General features: G+C 33.9%; 1 protein-coding gene across 4 annotated transcripts in view; it reads right to left on the bottom strand.

The window, feature by feature from the left end:
• The window catches only part of SNX29 (sorting nexin 29), a 106,092-nt gene that overhangs the window by 50,792 nt on the left and 40,066 nt on the right, over positions 1-15,234 (bottom strand). For 3 of the 4 annotated variants that reach the window (XR_008747358.1, XM_005241023.4, XM_055804963.1), the window contains exons 14-15: positions 11,213-11,295; positions 6,928-7,034 (exon numbers count right to left, since the gene is read on the bottom strand). Coding sequence is in view for 3 of the 4 variants with exons in the window: in XM_005241023.4 (XP_005241080.3) it covers positions 6,928-7,034; positions 11,213-11,295 (190 nt within the window). In the remaining variant the exon portion in view is untranslated. Of the gene's footprint in view, positions 1-144; positions 1,312-6,927; positions 7,035-11,212; positions 11,296-15,234 lie in introns of those variants that run through there. The other variant, XM_055804964.1, reaches the window with a different exon arrangement.

Raw genomic sequence — 15,234 nt, forward strand, 5'->3', positions numbered from 1 at the left:
GACATACAAAAGAGCACTAACAGAAAAGGAAAAAACACTACTCTGACAGGACCTGTGCCCGGCCATAGAAATTGAAAGTAACCAGAAAAAGCAAAATCAGATACACAGGATAATGAGTTTAATAAGCTTTAATAAGAGGGGTAAAAATGACTATGTTTCTACCTGCTGCATCCTTTCATGTATCCTCACAGCAAAAGCCAAACCCAAAACAAAAGTTCTAACCAATAAAGAACTACACAAATCTCTATAAACAACACCATTAACTTTTGCTAGATCTTTTTAGCTTCCCATTTCACACCTAGAGGAAAGTTTCACCTCATCTACTGTGCTGAGACAGCTGTTCTGAATTGCAACTCATTATCCCTTTACCAGGATTATTTTCATGAGCTAACAGAAAATAGTTCGAATGTGCAACCAGCATTCATAAGATAATCTGACATAAGCAATGAAGTACAGAGACACAGTTATTATCAGGAGACCACTTTTCATATACGTTCCATAGCCCACCTCCAAGAGAACAAGAATTGGAGCTAAATTAGCTTTATTATTGGATACTAAAAAGCATGGACTCTTAAAAAAAGTAATTTTGCATGCCACAAAACATCTAGTGTAAATAACTTTGATGATTCAAATTTTTTCAAAAGAAATGTTGGCAGACTAATTTTTACCTAGCAGTTTGACACTAGACCAGGTATTAACTGTCCTCCCATAACTTGCACAAGTACAACAAAACCAAACTGGCACAAGTTTTTATGCTATAGCTACACAAATGCAGTTGTGGTTCCACACCTCATCCAAACCAATTGGAGCTCAGCTGACTTGACAGTGTACAGATCCAGTATTTATTAAAGACTGTGGAGCCACAAAAGCATAACAGAAATGTTTCTTTTCTTGGTCATCACAGTTTTATCCTTGTTATCCCCCATACACTGTGTTTGGATTGCAATTATAAAAAGACTTCCAGCACCATCAGCCAACACCTTTCGGACCCCAGTAGTCCCCCTCCTGGGAGAGGGCTACTTAAAGTCACATCAATCTGTGCTTCACTATTCCAGATACTAATTTGCTGTCACTTTGCCCTTGCTAGTTAACTCTCTGTTACTAAGCTGCTAACCATCCTTTTTTCTTTTAAATCATGATAGATTAACATAGTTAGGTAACATATTCAGCAGTTGTTGCCATCCTCTAGATGCACCTTGGTGTTTGCTGTGTCCAAGGTTTTACAATAAGGAAATCTTCAGCAGTGACCAAAAAATACTGCTGCTCTTCATGTTCATTCATTTCGGTAGACTGTCAGATGAGTAAAGTGATCTGGATGAAAGAAAATATGTAAAAAAATAAAAAAACCTGACCAATGCGTACATTAACAAATGGATCACTGTTAAAGTGCATGATGATTCATGAGCGCATCATTCTTGCCACAGAAAACAAAACACTTCATCTTACTCAGCCAGGACCAGTCTGTCAATGAGAGAGATGCTATACACATCATTCAGCAAACTATGTATTACATTTCAAGAGGTGCACAAAAAATAATTCTTGTCAGCTGACTTTTTCTAGTACTATTGCACTTACTAACTAAAACTGTGCATTGCACACCCTTGGGAGTAAACAGCTTATCAAAGTTGGGGGGGGGTGGTCTTTTGGACATAAATTCTTACTGAGAAAATAAATACATACATATATAAAAGCATATTTCACAATTATGAAATAAGATAAATTCTTTTAAGAAATACAAAAAAAGTCTATCCTTGTACCAAGGTGTACTGCCCAGATGAAAGCACATCTCACTGTATTTCAGTAATAGTTTAATTGGCAAAAGCTACAGAAGGGCTTCCACAGAAAAAGTGCTGGCCAATTTACTAGTTTAAGACACGTTTTCTATAATGACTTCAAACACAGCTAACATCTAGTAACAAAGCTGCATGCCAAGCTAAGACCTTTAAATAAGAAAATAACAATTTCCAGAAGTATCATTGTCTGCTGATGCACTGATGTCATTTGCCTGCTGAATGAAATCTCATGCTGAATGCAAGCATGCTAATAAAGTCAATGTCAGTAAACAGTATGACTGACTCAAGAGATACAAACAAAAGAGATCAAACTTGCAGTGTTTCTTCAATGCTAACAAGAGCCAAAGATTTTTTTCGTTTGTTTCACAAAAGCGTGTTTTTCAATCGTGTCCTCTGAGAAAATGTTAAATCTAAGCAAGCAAGCACTATTATTTAATAATTTTATTTGTACACACTTTACTATCTAGGAGAAAAAAAATCCATGTCTTTACAGAATCCTGTCCAAGAAACAAAACTTATCTTCATTGATTTCCAATAAAAAGGGTCATGCAGTTCAATGAAATGGTGCTCAGAGAAGTCTTCAACTACATTATTTAATATTTCAGAGTTTTTCTTAAGAAAGGGTTCTTTTTATTCCTGTCTTAGAATGTCATTTACAGGTAAGAGCACATACTGTTAATATAGTGGAAGGTTCTAGGTTTACCAATACTTTGTAGAATCACTTGGGGATTGCAAGTAATAAAAGAAGAAATCAAAATTATTATTAGAAGAAAAGCATGAGAAGAAAAGTGACAAGCAGTGAAATAATTCTTCTTAGAGGTGTTTTCATTTTTTAAGCAGGTAACTAAGATGCTCTGTGGCTGTCACAGCCTTTCCACACAATCGTTTCATGCTGAAGAATAAGTAGCACTTTATGCAGACATTACCAAAATTGCTATAATGTCAAAATTCCCCATTTCAGGACCTCAGTTCAGGACATAGTAAGGAAATTGATTACAGTATATTGTTACCTGTTACGCTAAACTGAGAGACAATTCTCCAAAGATGCTGAGACTTTTTGGCAAAGCTTTTAGTGATTTAAGGTACCTTCTCTGACCAGATAGCTTAGTATTTTGAGATGGGATTCTGTAACAATAAAACCCCAAACCCATGCACTGCATCACGAATAATGCCATATCCTTACATTTGAAAATCCTCCAATATTTAGAAACTTTCTTTAATTATCTGATAGGATACTACTCAAAAAATAAATCTGAGGAAAATTAATTTACAATCTATCTCCAGACTTTTTAAGACCTAAAGGCTTCTTTTGAACTTCCATTTACTAACAATGACAGCAGCACAAAGAACCTTAAAGAAAGTCACACAGCTGCTTTTCACATACTATGCTATCTCCTTAATCCATTATATGTGAAAGGAATAAAATTCATCAAAAGGTGTTTAGAAAAGCCACCTACCCAACAAGAGTGATACACGGCATAATTGGTTCTTTTTGTGTAATTGCTGGCTCAAAACCAATCCTCAACACAACTTGAAGTCATTTGAGAAGAAATGAAACTAAGGACATTAAAGTCGAAAATCTAGAAGGCAGTCTGAGTAAAAATAATCAGTAACATGGCCAATGAATTACTTGTTCAACAAGAAAGAGGCCATGAAAATTCATGAAGTGAAACTCTCCAGAATGGTGAAAGCTTGGCTTAATACCCAAAATTACCTTTCATAGATATTGTTTCAAATGCTTGAAACAATTCAACTTTTCAGAAGAGCTGCATAATTTTTCAGGAATTTTTAAAACATTAAACTTAACCTTTTTGACAGATGGCAGATCTCAAGAATATCTAATATTCAGAAATAAACGTTCAACTCTAATCTACTGAGTGTACTTATTTGAACAAAGTGACTAAAATTTTGAGTTCACATGACCAGCATTTGCACCTTCCATGTCAGAAAACTAATCTCCCAATCTCATATACCAAATGCTCAGAAATTATTTTGTCAGGCCTAAAAATACAGTAGTACACCTACCACACAAAAAGGTAACTCTATGAGCTTTCCTATGAGTAGGAAAAGGTACAAGAGCATTTTCATGGTCATTAAAAAGCTAACTGCAGGTTTCTATGGAACTTAAAACCTGAACAATTCCTAGTTAATTTATGTAGAAAAATTCCAGCTCCTAGAAATGTTTCTTGTACAGGCTTCTACATGGAAAACCTTAGAGAGCTGGAAAGGGTCTTTCCGTTTTTTAACTGTTTTTCTCCAACATTCCTGTAAGAGTAAGTGTTTCTGCAGAACAACAAGGGATTAACATACTGTGATACAAGTTTCAGGACATCAAAAGCCTGTTACTCCAGCAGAGGAGCTAGTCTCCTTATTCCCTAGTTTGACAAGAACAGTCTATTCCAGGAAACTGAAAATTCAGTGTCATTGATTGAGTCTTTAACAGAACTCTCTCATAATACTACTTAGTACATCGTGAGCATAACCTACAATTTAACTTTGATGAAATGCAGGTTAAAGTCCATCACTAAAATTACTCTTTATAAAAAGTACAAAATCATCAAAGGCTGAAAGTGCAAAGAAAGTTTAAGTCTTGTTCTCTCTAGATACCTTTACTAGTTCATTACAGCCACAAAGAGAAAGTACAGAGCAACTGGAAACAGTATCTTACAGGTAACAATCTGACCACAATTAAATTTTGTCAGAAAATTTACAAACACTCCAATTGTTTCAGGTTTTTTGTTTGTTTTGCTTCATTTTAAATCCTTCGTGATATCAGGTCTAACACGTCAGCAAGTTTTTAGTAATTGTTTGAGCTTAGTTGCAATGCAAACTATGAAGAACTGCTGCAAGACAAACTATGAAGAATTTGTCTCCCCCTTGGTGCATAACACAGGAAAACGGTGATGTTACTCTGACAAACCTTAATAAGCAGGACAAAGCAAAGAAACATATTTTACCTTACATACAAACTTATGCTAACAATGGATAGCAATGGACCAAAACATAACTTCTGATTACTTGAAGCACACTTTATTATTCATGGCTTGAGAGTTGTAGAATTCAACCTACTTTCTCTTCGAAAACAAACAGCATTCAATTCCCAAAGAATATGAAATCAGAAAATGTGGGAATTGCTAGAGGTATCCAAAGACCTATCAATACCCCAACAAGTTTCGAGTTGGAAGTTAGAAGAAATTGTGGTAGCTAAATAGACGTTCCACTACTATTTCTAAGGAAATAAAATTATGCAGATTTTTTTGTAAAAATGTTTCTAATATTCTTTTAAGCATAACAAGTTTCTTTAAGTTTCTTTACTCTTTCAGAATTCTTAGTTGCAACTTTTCTCCATCCACTTGGTTAAACCAACTGATTTACAGATCATTATTAAATAACTTTGGTAAATACAAACTTTTTTACAAATATGGTAAGAAACTAAAAGTTTCTTCACTATTATGAACAAAATCACTTTCAATGCAAAAGCAGGAGGAAAAAAAAAACCCTACTCAGCAGAACTTTTTTGTCTTTTTTTTCTCTTGACAGCGACTCATTTTTCTGTGGGGAGACTTCGATATCCTGATCAGCTAACAAGAAACTCAAGGGAAACTTTGTCTTCAGTTGAAATAGTCTAATAGGCACAAAGTAACAGTTACTAAAACTGCTTAAAGTCTGAACATTTTTCAGACCAAATTCTAGCTGAATGGAACTGCCAGAATGGCATTCAAAAGTGGTATCTATCCTAGTCCTCAATCTGGAACACCACGCAGGCTAACATTTGAAAGTAACACTTCACATCTTCATTTGCAGAGAGAAAAAGTAGTAATGACTTTTGTTAAATACATCTGAATTGTTATGGGAGTTAAATGCTATTTTGAGTACGTGAAAATACTTTTACAGACTAGTGAGACTCAGATGCACACTTCCTCTTTGGAATGTGATTTGCAACAAGGTTTTGCAGTGGTTGTATCCACTGCTGTGTCATCAGCGCTAGTGCTAACACTGTCTTCCACAAATTCAGAAGTGTTAGCAAGAAATTTCTGAACATGCAGAACAAACTTAGTAGAACTAAGGAGGATGCTTTTAAAGCTGAAAGATAGTTTACCTGTGTTCTTAATTAAGATATTCTTTTGATAAGTACAGAACAGAGGAAAGGAGTCAGAAGAACCCAACCAAAGGTATGCATTAGGGAGGGAATTAGTTTCACATGGTCCTATGAGAAAAGGATAACCAAGTATGAATGTTTTAGAAGAACTGTATTAATCTCTTTGATGCATGACCTGCATTTTTAGTCATCTTCATGTTAATCAGTTAATATGAGTATCCAATTTCAGAGTATTTTGGGGAAGAGAAAGACATAGATAATTGTTTTACTTTTTATAAAAATGTTCATTTAATATTTAATAGGAGATATGGGTATTAGATATTAAATTTCATTACTTTTGTCTGGAAAATCATTTGTATTTAAATATAGGATGAAACCCTAATCTTTCTTTTTTTTTCCTTTTATGAATTTTACATTAGTCTTAAAAGTGAATCTTGCATCAAGAACTTTTTCTAACATGGTCATATCAACAGAACTAGTAGATTCCATCATCCATGTCCATACTGCAGTATTCAATAAGCTACACAGTAAAGCAATATAAAAATGAAGCACAGCTTAGCAATCAGAAAACAATACGAAAGCACAGAAAAAGCTATGGATTTGAGTATGTCCTCGGTTCAAAGCTCAACTGACAAAACAGCAATGCCTGTAATAATGTACTGTACCTTGTACATGAAACCTGTTGTCTGTGATGCTTCCAACTTCACCACCATCACTCACAACCTTAAGGAACTTTTATTTATTAACATCTTCATTTTAATATCGAACTATAAACATGTTCCCTCATTAGAAAAAGTATTTTTAATTATCTGAGTTGCTTTAAACATGCTATGAAATTAAATGAACAAATCTGTATTTTAACCACAGAAGCCTGAAAATCAAATCTTTCATTGTTTTCTTTTTAAAGCGAAAATCAGACATCTCTTTTACACTAACGGGGAAAAGAAAATATCAACTAAGCAAAGAAACTATTTACAGCTTCAAATGTTATGTTACAATTATGATTCCATAAAATTTGTGCAGTACAAACTTTACCTCAATCAATTTTCTTTCATAAGAGCTGGCTAGTTCCTCATTGTTTTCTACTTGCTTTTGCTCTGGAATAGTAAATTCACCATCAGTGCTCCAAATGTTTGACAGAACTAAAACAAAAAAGACACCTCAAATTAAAAGGTTAAATTACATAAATATCTAAGACAAGCTATTTAGAAGTAATAGCTCTAAAAGAAACAATTAGAAGTATCAAAACAGGATGAACTATTAAACAGTGTTATAAGTGCTAAAATACAAATGCTGCAGGGAGCTTTCCCACGAGCAATATTTAGACAGGAACTCTCAACAGAAAAAAATGCAAACTCGAAGCATTTGGTTGTTCTGTGACTACAGCTACCTAATATATTTAGGTAGTTAACTGCAGTTCCTCCCCAAAGCCTTTGAAAAATATGACTATGTTTCAATCTTAGGTCTTTTTTTCTATTTCTCTTCCAAAATACCACTTCATATTACTTGTACAGACTACTTACATATCATAAAAATTACAGAAAATAGGGCTGAGAATGGACATTCCATACCTCATCTAGTATTTCATGGTTTTGCATAAAACAGAATCAGCTGTAGTTATTTCATTCCTGGCAGTTAATTGTCTAATTTATTCCTAGAAACCTCCAATAATGGAGATTTCATGCTTCCCTGCACAATCTATTTAAATTTAAGTATTATTCTCAGAAAGATTTTCTTGATAGCTAATCAAACTTCCTTCACCTGCCATTTAATCCCATTACTTCTTTTCTTATTCTCAGTGAATGAGAACTACAGTTTATTCTATTCCTGTTCCTAGTTCTCATTTATGTATTTGATGAACACTTTAAGACATATTCTAAGTATCCTCTTTTCCAAGTAACACAAAGTCCAATTCAACTTCTCCTCACAGATCATGAATTTCTAAAAAAAAGTTAGCATATATAAAGTAAAGAAACCCTAATAAAAAAGATGTTTAACAAATACTTTAACCATTTTTCAAAATCTAAACTATATATACAACAACTATAAGGTAGATAGAAAAGACACCATAATTCATATGACTAAATACTCTTGAGCATGGGAAGTGACTTTTGCTTCGAATAAGAATATATATATTCAGAAGTTTACTATTATTTTAAGTGAATTTTGAAGCTATTTTAAGAGCTATTTATTGTAAAACTTGCTCAAATTTCTTCAGCTGAAAACTTCCAAGACCAGCATTTTCACATACATAACATTATTGTACCTAAGCAGATCTGAAAAACGGTACACATCCAACTCCTACTGGTGGCTGAGAAATCAGCATGCTCATTTATTAAATACTTAAATACCAACATCATTTGTATATGCTCAGTCTGTTGCAGTGATCAGTCATTTTGAAAGCTGCTATGACATTCTGAAATAGACACAGTTCTGACTTCTGGGCAATTTATTTATAATCACATTTGCTGAGTGTTTTGGGGGGGTTTTAAGTCACTGCAAGGTGAAGTATTATGCCGAGTTTCATTTATCAGCTTAGGAAACTGTTTAAAAGTCATACTGAACAGCATCTGAGCTGACTATTTTAGCAAACAGATTCTTCTCTATTTATAGTCATAAAATAACAGCAAAACCTCAATTTACTTTTACTTTCAAAATAGTTTCACAGAAACTTTAAACACAGTGTTCTAAAATCTACAATGCATTTAAGACTTTTGTTTTGATACCATCTGGAAGAAGATTAAGCATTGTTGAAATTACTCATTATAACACAGGGCAGCATTGAAGTAAGTATGCAACAGTTTACACTGCCCTGATGAAGACAATTTCCGAACATTACAGCAAGAGGAAAATTAATTTTTCCAGATTTAAACAGATCAGAACTCTATGTCCCTGTCTGCATGCAAGGCTGAAAGTCCAGAACCTTAACATATGAGCATGTAAATTAGTATATAAGAAACCAAGAAGAATTTTAACTTAAAATGACAAAAGCAGAGAAAACACTAACTTCTTAATCTTTATTTTCTTCACAAAATTGTCATAATCTCAGAACACAGTAATAAAACAGGTCTTGTAAATATACTCTGTAATCCTTCTAAGCATGTAAGGTAACTAAAAACAAAATTACTTAAGGCAAATTGTTACAGTCACTTTTAAGTTATACCACAATTGGAACTCAATAATTTGCCTTAAGTTACACAATGATATATGTACTGAAAAGTACAAATACCTCTTTGTAATAATTCCAATATGTTTAATTATGGAGGCTCCCATCTGAAAAATATGAATGCCTACAATAAGATACTGCAAGTTATGTATATAAACCATGGGTGCAAGTTTCTATAAATCTTGTAAAAGAAAAAAGTTTTTTTTGTTTCACTCTCCTTTGTTCATGTGTATCTAAACATATTAGTTCTCAGGGATTATTTACATGCTTAAGTATGTTTTTGAGTCAGAGGCCCCAGTACTACTAAAAATTTCACATAAATCACCAAGAGCAGCTAAGAGGAAAAAAATACTGATTTTATAAAAATATGTGTGAAGTTAGAATGTAAGAAAAATAACCACAAATAGTGCATGTAGCTGAAAATTATTCCAGTCACCAATGATAAGTGTTACAGAAAATTACTGTGGATTGATTAAATATCCTTTGAGCATAAAGCATACATGTATGTATTCATTTTTAGAAATGTTGGTACTGTTCCATCCCCCTTTTTCATCTATAAAATCTGACCATCCTACTCAGTTTCTATTCTTATCACTCACTAATTTGCATAATTTTAACATGGCAGAATATAGCTTGCCTTGGAATTTTTTTTCTTTTCCTATAATTACACTCATCATGGAAACTGTCAGTATCTAATGAAGGATAATTTCTGCTATTATAAGAAGCTTAAGCGATGGTTTTCGTGAATAATTCTTAATATGAATCACTACACTCCAGCAAAGTCGGAAGTAAAAACATGTGTTCTCACTAACAAAAATCTTTTCAAGGATGAATGAAGTTTCTAAACTACAGAAAAGTATAGTAACTAGCCCTTAAGAGCAGAAAAAATATAGTATACAATTCATACAGCCAGTTATATGACCACAATATTGACAATTTTATTTTTTTTTACATAGACAGACAATACTAATTTCTGAAAAGCCACCTCATCTCTCAAAACATCTTCTGTAGTCAGTGGAAATACAGGTCCTACCAGATGAGTCACAATCAGGACTCCAATTCATCCTGTCATGGACACCTCATCACCACAGAAAAAAAAAAGGTAACACTGCTGGTAACTTAACTTGTTATCTTTCAGATACATAAAATAAAAAAAAAAAAAATCTGCTTATTAGTCAGAGCAACTTAGCAAAGAAAGTGAAATGTCTCATCTTAAACAGACTATTTCAAACAGTCTGCAAACACTGATCTCCAAAACAAGACTAACTGTATAATTTAGAGATACTAAATTTTCTCTCCTCAAAATTATTACTTCTCTGTTTCAATAACACACTAATTTCCAGGTTATTTTATAAATTACATTTTAATCTGATACTTTTTTTTTTTCAATAAGAAACTTTCCAGAAAAAGCTAAGCCCACCTAATCTACCGGAAAACATTCTGTAAAAGTACAAAAATGTACATCAGTATTTTTCTAAAAAGGAAAGATATCAAATATGTTACTTTCTCTATTGGGAGATATTACTCTACCATAGTTGGAAGCAATGAATAGGGCTTGTAATTATCTCTCGCTAGCCCCACTTTCATGTAAATGATTTCATTTGTTTTGGTGAAGACTCAGTAAGGAAAGCAAACATTTCTCCATTGTTTCCACTCAGCAGTAATCTGATAGTATGCCATCCCATAACATTAATTTTTTTTGTTACTGATCTGCATTACAAAACTGTTCACACAACAGCACACAGCCCAGTTAGAGATGTATTAGGGACAGCTCCCAAACATAACTGTCATCTTTTCAGATGCTGATATTTTCCAGCAGGGGGAGGGGTGATGACATACTGGGTAGCATGTGGAAGTACGAATGATGTCCCCAGCCCCACTAGATTGTTTTGTGTAGCTGAAGTGTTGATTATGGACCAGGGCTTGCACAGGATTGTGTGGCTGGTCATCTGCACACATCCACTCGAGGATCAATCTTGTAAACCAAAGCATGCCTGTTCACTGGTTTTCTTATATTGTCAGTTTTGATACAAGTCTAGGAGTCACTTCCATCATTTGGTTACTATACCTATGCTTCCAATAAACTCTGTCTCAATGGTAACACAAACCCTGTGCATGGATTTATTATTTTTGTTTCCTTCATTTTATCCTTACCTTCCACTGTTTGACCTTCTCTTCTGAGCATTTGGACAGCTCCTACATACTTCTTAAGCTGCACTTTTAGCACCTCATTTTCTCTATTGATAAAAAGAATAGAATAAACAAATATTATTGTTCTCTCAAAATAGATGAAAGCCCCTTTCAATGGAAACAAACATACTATCTGTAACAACAAGCTTTATCTAAGTTGTGTCATCAAGATGAAAAAAATAGTGACTTACACATTAAACAATACATCAACAGCAGAGACCCGGAAAACTAGTTTTCCAGGGCCACAAACACATCAGTAAAACAGATTATCCCATAATCAAAAACTTTTCATTAATTGATGGCAGAAAAATGATGCAGTCTTATCTAAATCAACAGTTGATCAAAAAAATAAGGATGGGATACTAGAGAAGGAAATTCAGAATGGCCAGTATAAAATTAGATAATAATTTTATTAGTTGTCCAAGTATTTAATGTCAAGCAAGTAAGAATTCAGCTTTAGAAACAGACTTTACCGTTGTTAAGAAAATACCAGTACTTCAGCAACATTATTCAAGGTTAGAATTTTCCACATACCATTTCTAAATGAAAACCGTAAGAGAAGAAATTAAGTTAATCTCTTCAACTGTTATATTTCAGTGCCTGTATCACTTTTCTTTGGAATGTACAAGTATTTAAACCAGGTACTACCACAGCTCCACCTAACAACATGAAGCACTTTAGTTTATATTTGCAGGGGAGGAGGAGGCAGGAAATAAAAAGGATTCTAACCAATTGAATTTTAAGTAAAGCTAACAAATTGCATGTCTGAAAATCCAGTTATCTGCCTAAACCCATGCAGTTAACCAAGCATGACAGAAGTGTTTATACAGAAGAAACATAAAATGTGTTGAAAAAGAGTGAATTCAGACAACTTTTAGTAGTCTTCAAGAAAATACCAGAGTAGAAATACATAGGTGCTACAGATACAGCACGTAACACAACAAACCTGCAACTGGTAAGAGAGAATGGGCAGGTCAAAATCACACCAGAGGAGCAGCAGAAGCTCTAGGAATTATGAAAGGCTAAATATGTAACAGATTACAGAAAGCTGTAAGCAGATTATACACAAAAAGGTATGCATTTCATTTACAGGAATGTATTTCAGAAACACATGCAAATATGTTTGATGGTCCTTATTATACAATATATATACACACACACAAAATATACATTTATTATATACATATATACACACCAAAATGAACTGCTGCTGTTAGCAATGCCACATTTACATATAAAAGCCCTAGACTGGTACTATATTCATATTTTTATGAATTTCAAATTAGTTTTCTGAACTACCTAACCTCAATTTTATTCAGTCCTTTATCCAATCTTAGTAGGAGATTGCTAAATAATTGAGAAGAAACTATTGATTACCCAACTATCAAATTTTAACAAAGTCCTTGATGATGTTATGCATTTTGTAATATTTTTCATTTCCTAGACTATGAAGAAAAAGTCAGTTTTTCCACCAGAGATGGACACTGATATTCAGATTAAGGAAAAAAAAATCAGAAACACAGTTTAATTCTATATACTGTACCAAAACAAGCCCAAATAATTCATTCATGAAAAAAAAAATGTATGACAGCTAGACAAAAAGATTTCTCACCAGAAGCATAAATATGCCTGCACAGAAATAACTGTATACAATGACAATATATTAAGCATTCTCATAAAATAATCACATACCATATCATTTCTACATTTGAGAACAGACCAGTGCCTTCTGTCTGTACTGAGACAGCATTAAAAAAAAAAATCCAAACCATTTGTTACTATTGCGCCTATCGACTTAAAATTGTTACAGTACAGATGAACTTCAGAGAGACTTAAACTCACTTAAGGTTTTTGATTCAAGACTGAAATTCAAAAATTCAAAGCAGGATACTATGCCCCAGTCACAATTTTCTAATGTCTCTTTATCATCTTATTATTTCTCATTCTTTCATTACTACTATTTAGCTAGATTTCAAAGAGGGCCCATCCTGATATACATTAATTTATAGAGGTCTTTTTATCAGGGCATGTTTAAAAAAATTTTTTCTTCAAATATTCATGAATGGTACAAGCCACAGAACACCTCAGCAACAATAAACTTGCTTATTTTTTGGAAAGCTATCTGGAATGACAAGGTATGATCAATTATATAATAAATCTAAGTTGTCAAATACCTTCAATTCCCTGCATAATTTTGAAGCAAAAATAATTACACTTCCTCTCTATTCTATTATTTTAAAATTAGCATTTAAGGAAATCCTGCCTAGAAGAAAATCAAACTACTGGAAGAATGGTAATTTTTTTTCATACACTTAACTTCTATGTATGTAATGAATGAAAAGATATCATGCAATACTACTGATAAATGCATATCCTCACCCACAAGTTAATTCATGCCAGGAAAACTAGCAACTGTTCCCTAAGGACTCTCATATCGAGAGGATAAATGTAACAAGCAGCATGTTCTCACATCAAAGCAAGGACAACATGGAAGAGAGCTGTTATTCATATGCAACACTGCAGTGGAACAGCCCCCCAGCTGGGACTTCTGCTGTATTCTTGGAGAAGGACCAAGGGCCCACAAGTTGAGATCTCCCCCACCTTCCTTGTGCTATAGCATCCCTTTCAAAAACCATGGGGAGACAAGGGGAACTGAAGGAGATTCGTTATTTTCCAGTAATGCCCACAAAGTTTCTGTGATAGATAGTCCTGCTTACTGACGCATGTATACATACACCAAACACATATATATATATATACACCAAGCACAGTTAAAGTCTACTATGCAAGTCAAATTAAATACATCTTACGTTTGTCAAAATAAGATTTCTGGCCGTTAATACAAATGAATACTAGTAAGAAAGTGTTTTATGAAAGCTGACTTCCAAAAATTTTATTTAAAGAAGAATATACCTTTAAGTTATGATTTTTGTTGCAGAGCAAGAGCCCTTATAGGACTTATTTTCCTACACCTTAACGGGGCAGAGGGGGAAGCCAACACACCACACAATTGCTTCTTGAAAAAGATACAAAAATTCCTCTAGGGCTTCTGTAAAATCAGAATCGTAAAAAAAAGAATTTGAAAAAAAGAGTACTTTCTCACGTATCTCAACCATAGTGGCGTGAAGAATATTGTAATTAAGTTTCTGGCACAAACATCAGATACTAACAAGTGTTTTCTGTGGAGCTTACTCTTAAAAACATCGTATTTCTAAATCCAGGCTTACAAAACAAACAAAAAAACCCACAAAACCCAACAGATGTCTATGTCTTGATCAAAACTATAAAGGTAATTAATTGAAATAAACAGTGTGCTCCAAGAATATGTAGAATCTATACACAGAGGTTGGTTTAGATGACTTCCAGAGATATCCTTCAACCCAAATTATCTTATGATACTGCTATGAGGTGGTGCAAGATCACAGTTCATTGTAATCATATATACCCTAAATGAAATCAGGAAAATGAGAACTATTAGTCATAGAAGTGGAAGTTGAACTATATACAATATAATGTGATTATAGTATAAAACCAATCTCTGAAAAAAACTGTAACAACAAATAACTTAACTGCTTGTCATGGGCAAAAGGCACTGCAGCTGAGTGATAGCGGCACAGTTGGTTCTTTGGTTCAGCCACAGTGCCTGTCACTGGGGTTGAAGTAGCTGCAATGTCTGTCACTTTGTCATCAGACCCAGAAACCTTCTCTTCCCCTTGAGGGTACTGAACAGTGTTGAACAGGGCTCAGTAGGCATGGGCCAGGCCCCAGCACATTGCAGCAATTTGTGTCTGTCTGGAATTCCCAGGGTGACACCATACATTATCCAAATTTTTTACTAGTTTTTCCAGATTCTGCACTTGTTCACGGGTGAAAATCCAAAACACTGGAGGCGATCATTGTCCTAGGCACTTGCCCATACTATCCTACACACCATGCCACTCACAACTATCCAGCCTTGGGGCAGATCTCTGGGTGGTACTATTAAA

The sequence above is a fragment of the Falco peregrinus genome, chromosome 5 (genome assembly GCF_023634155.1).
Source record: "Falco peregrinus isolate bFalPer1 chromosome 5, bFalPer1.pri, whole genome shotgun sequence".
Lineage (NCBI taxonomy): Eukaryota > Metazoa > Chordata > Aves > Falconiformes > Falconidae > Falco > Falco peregrinus.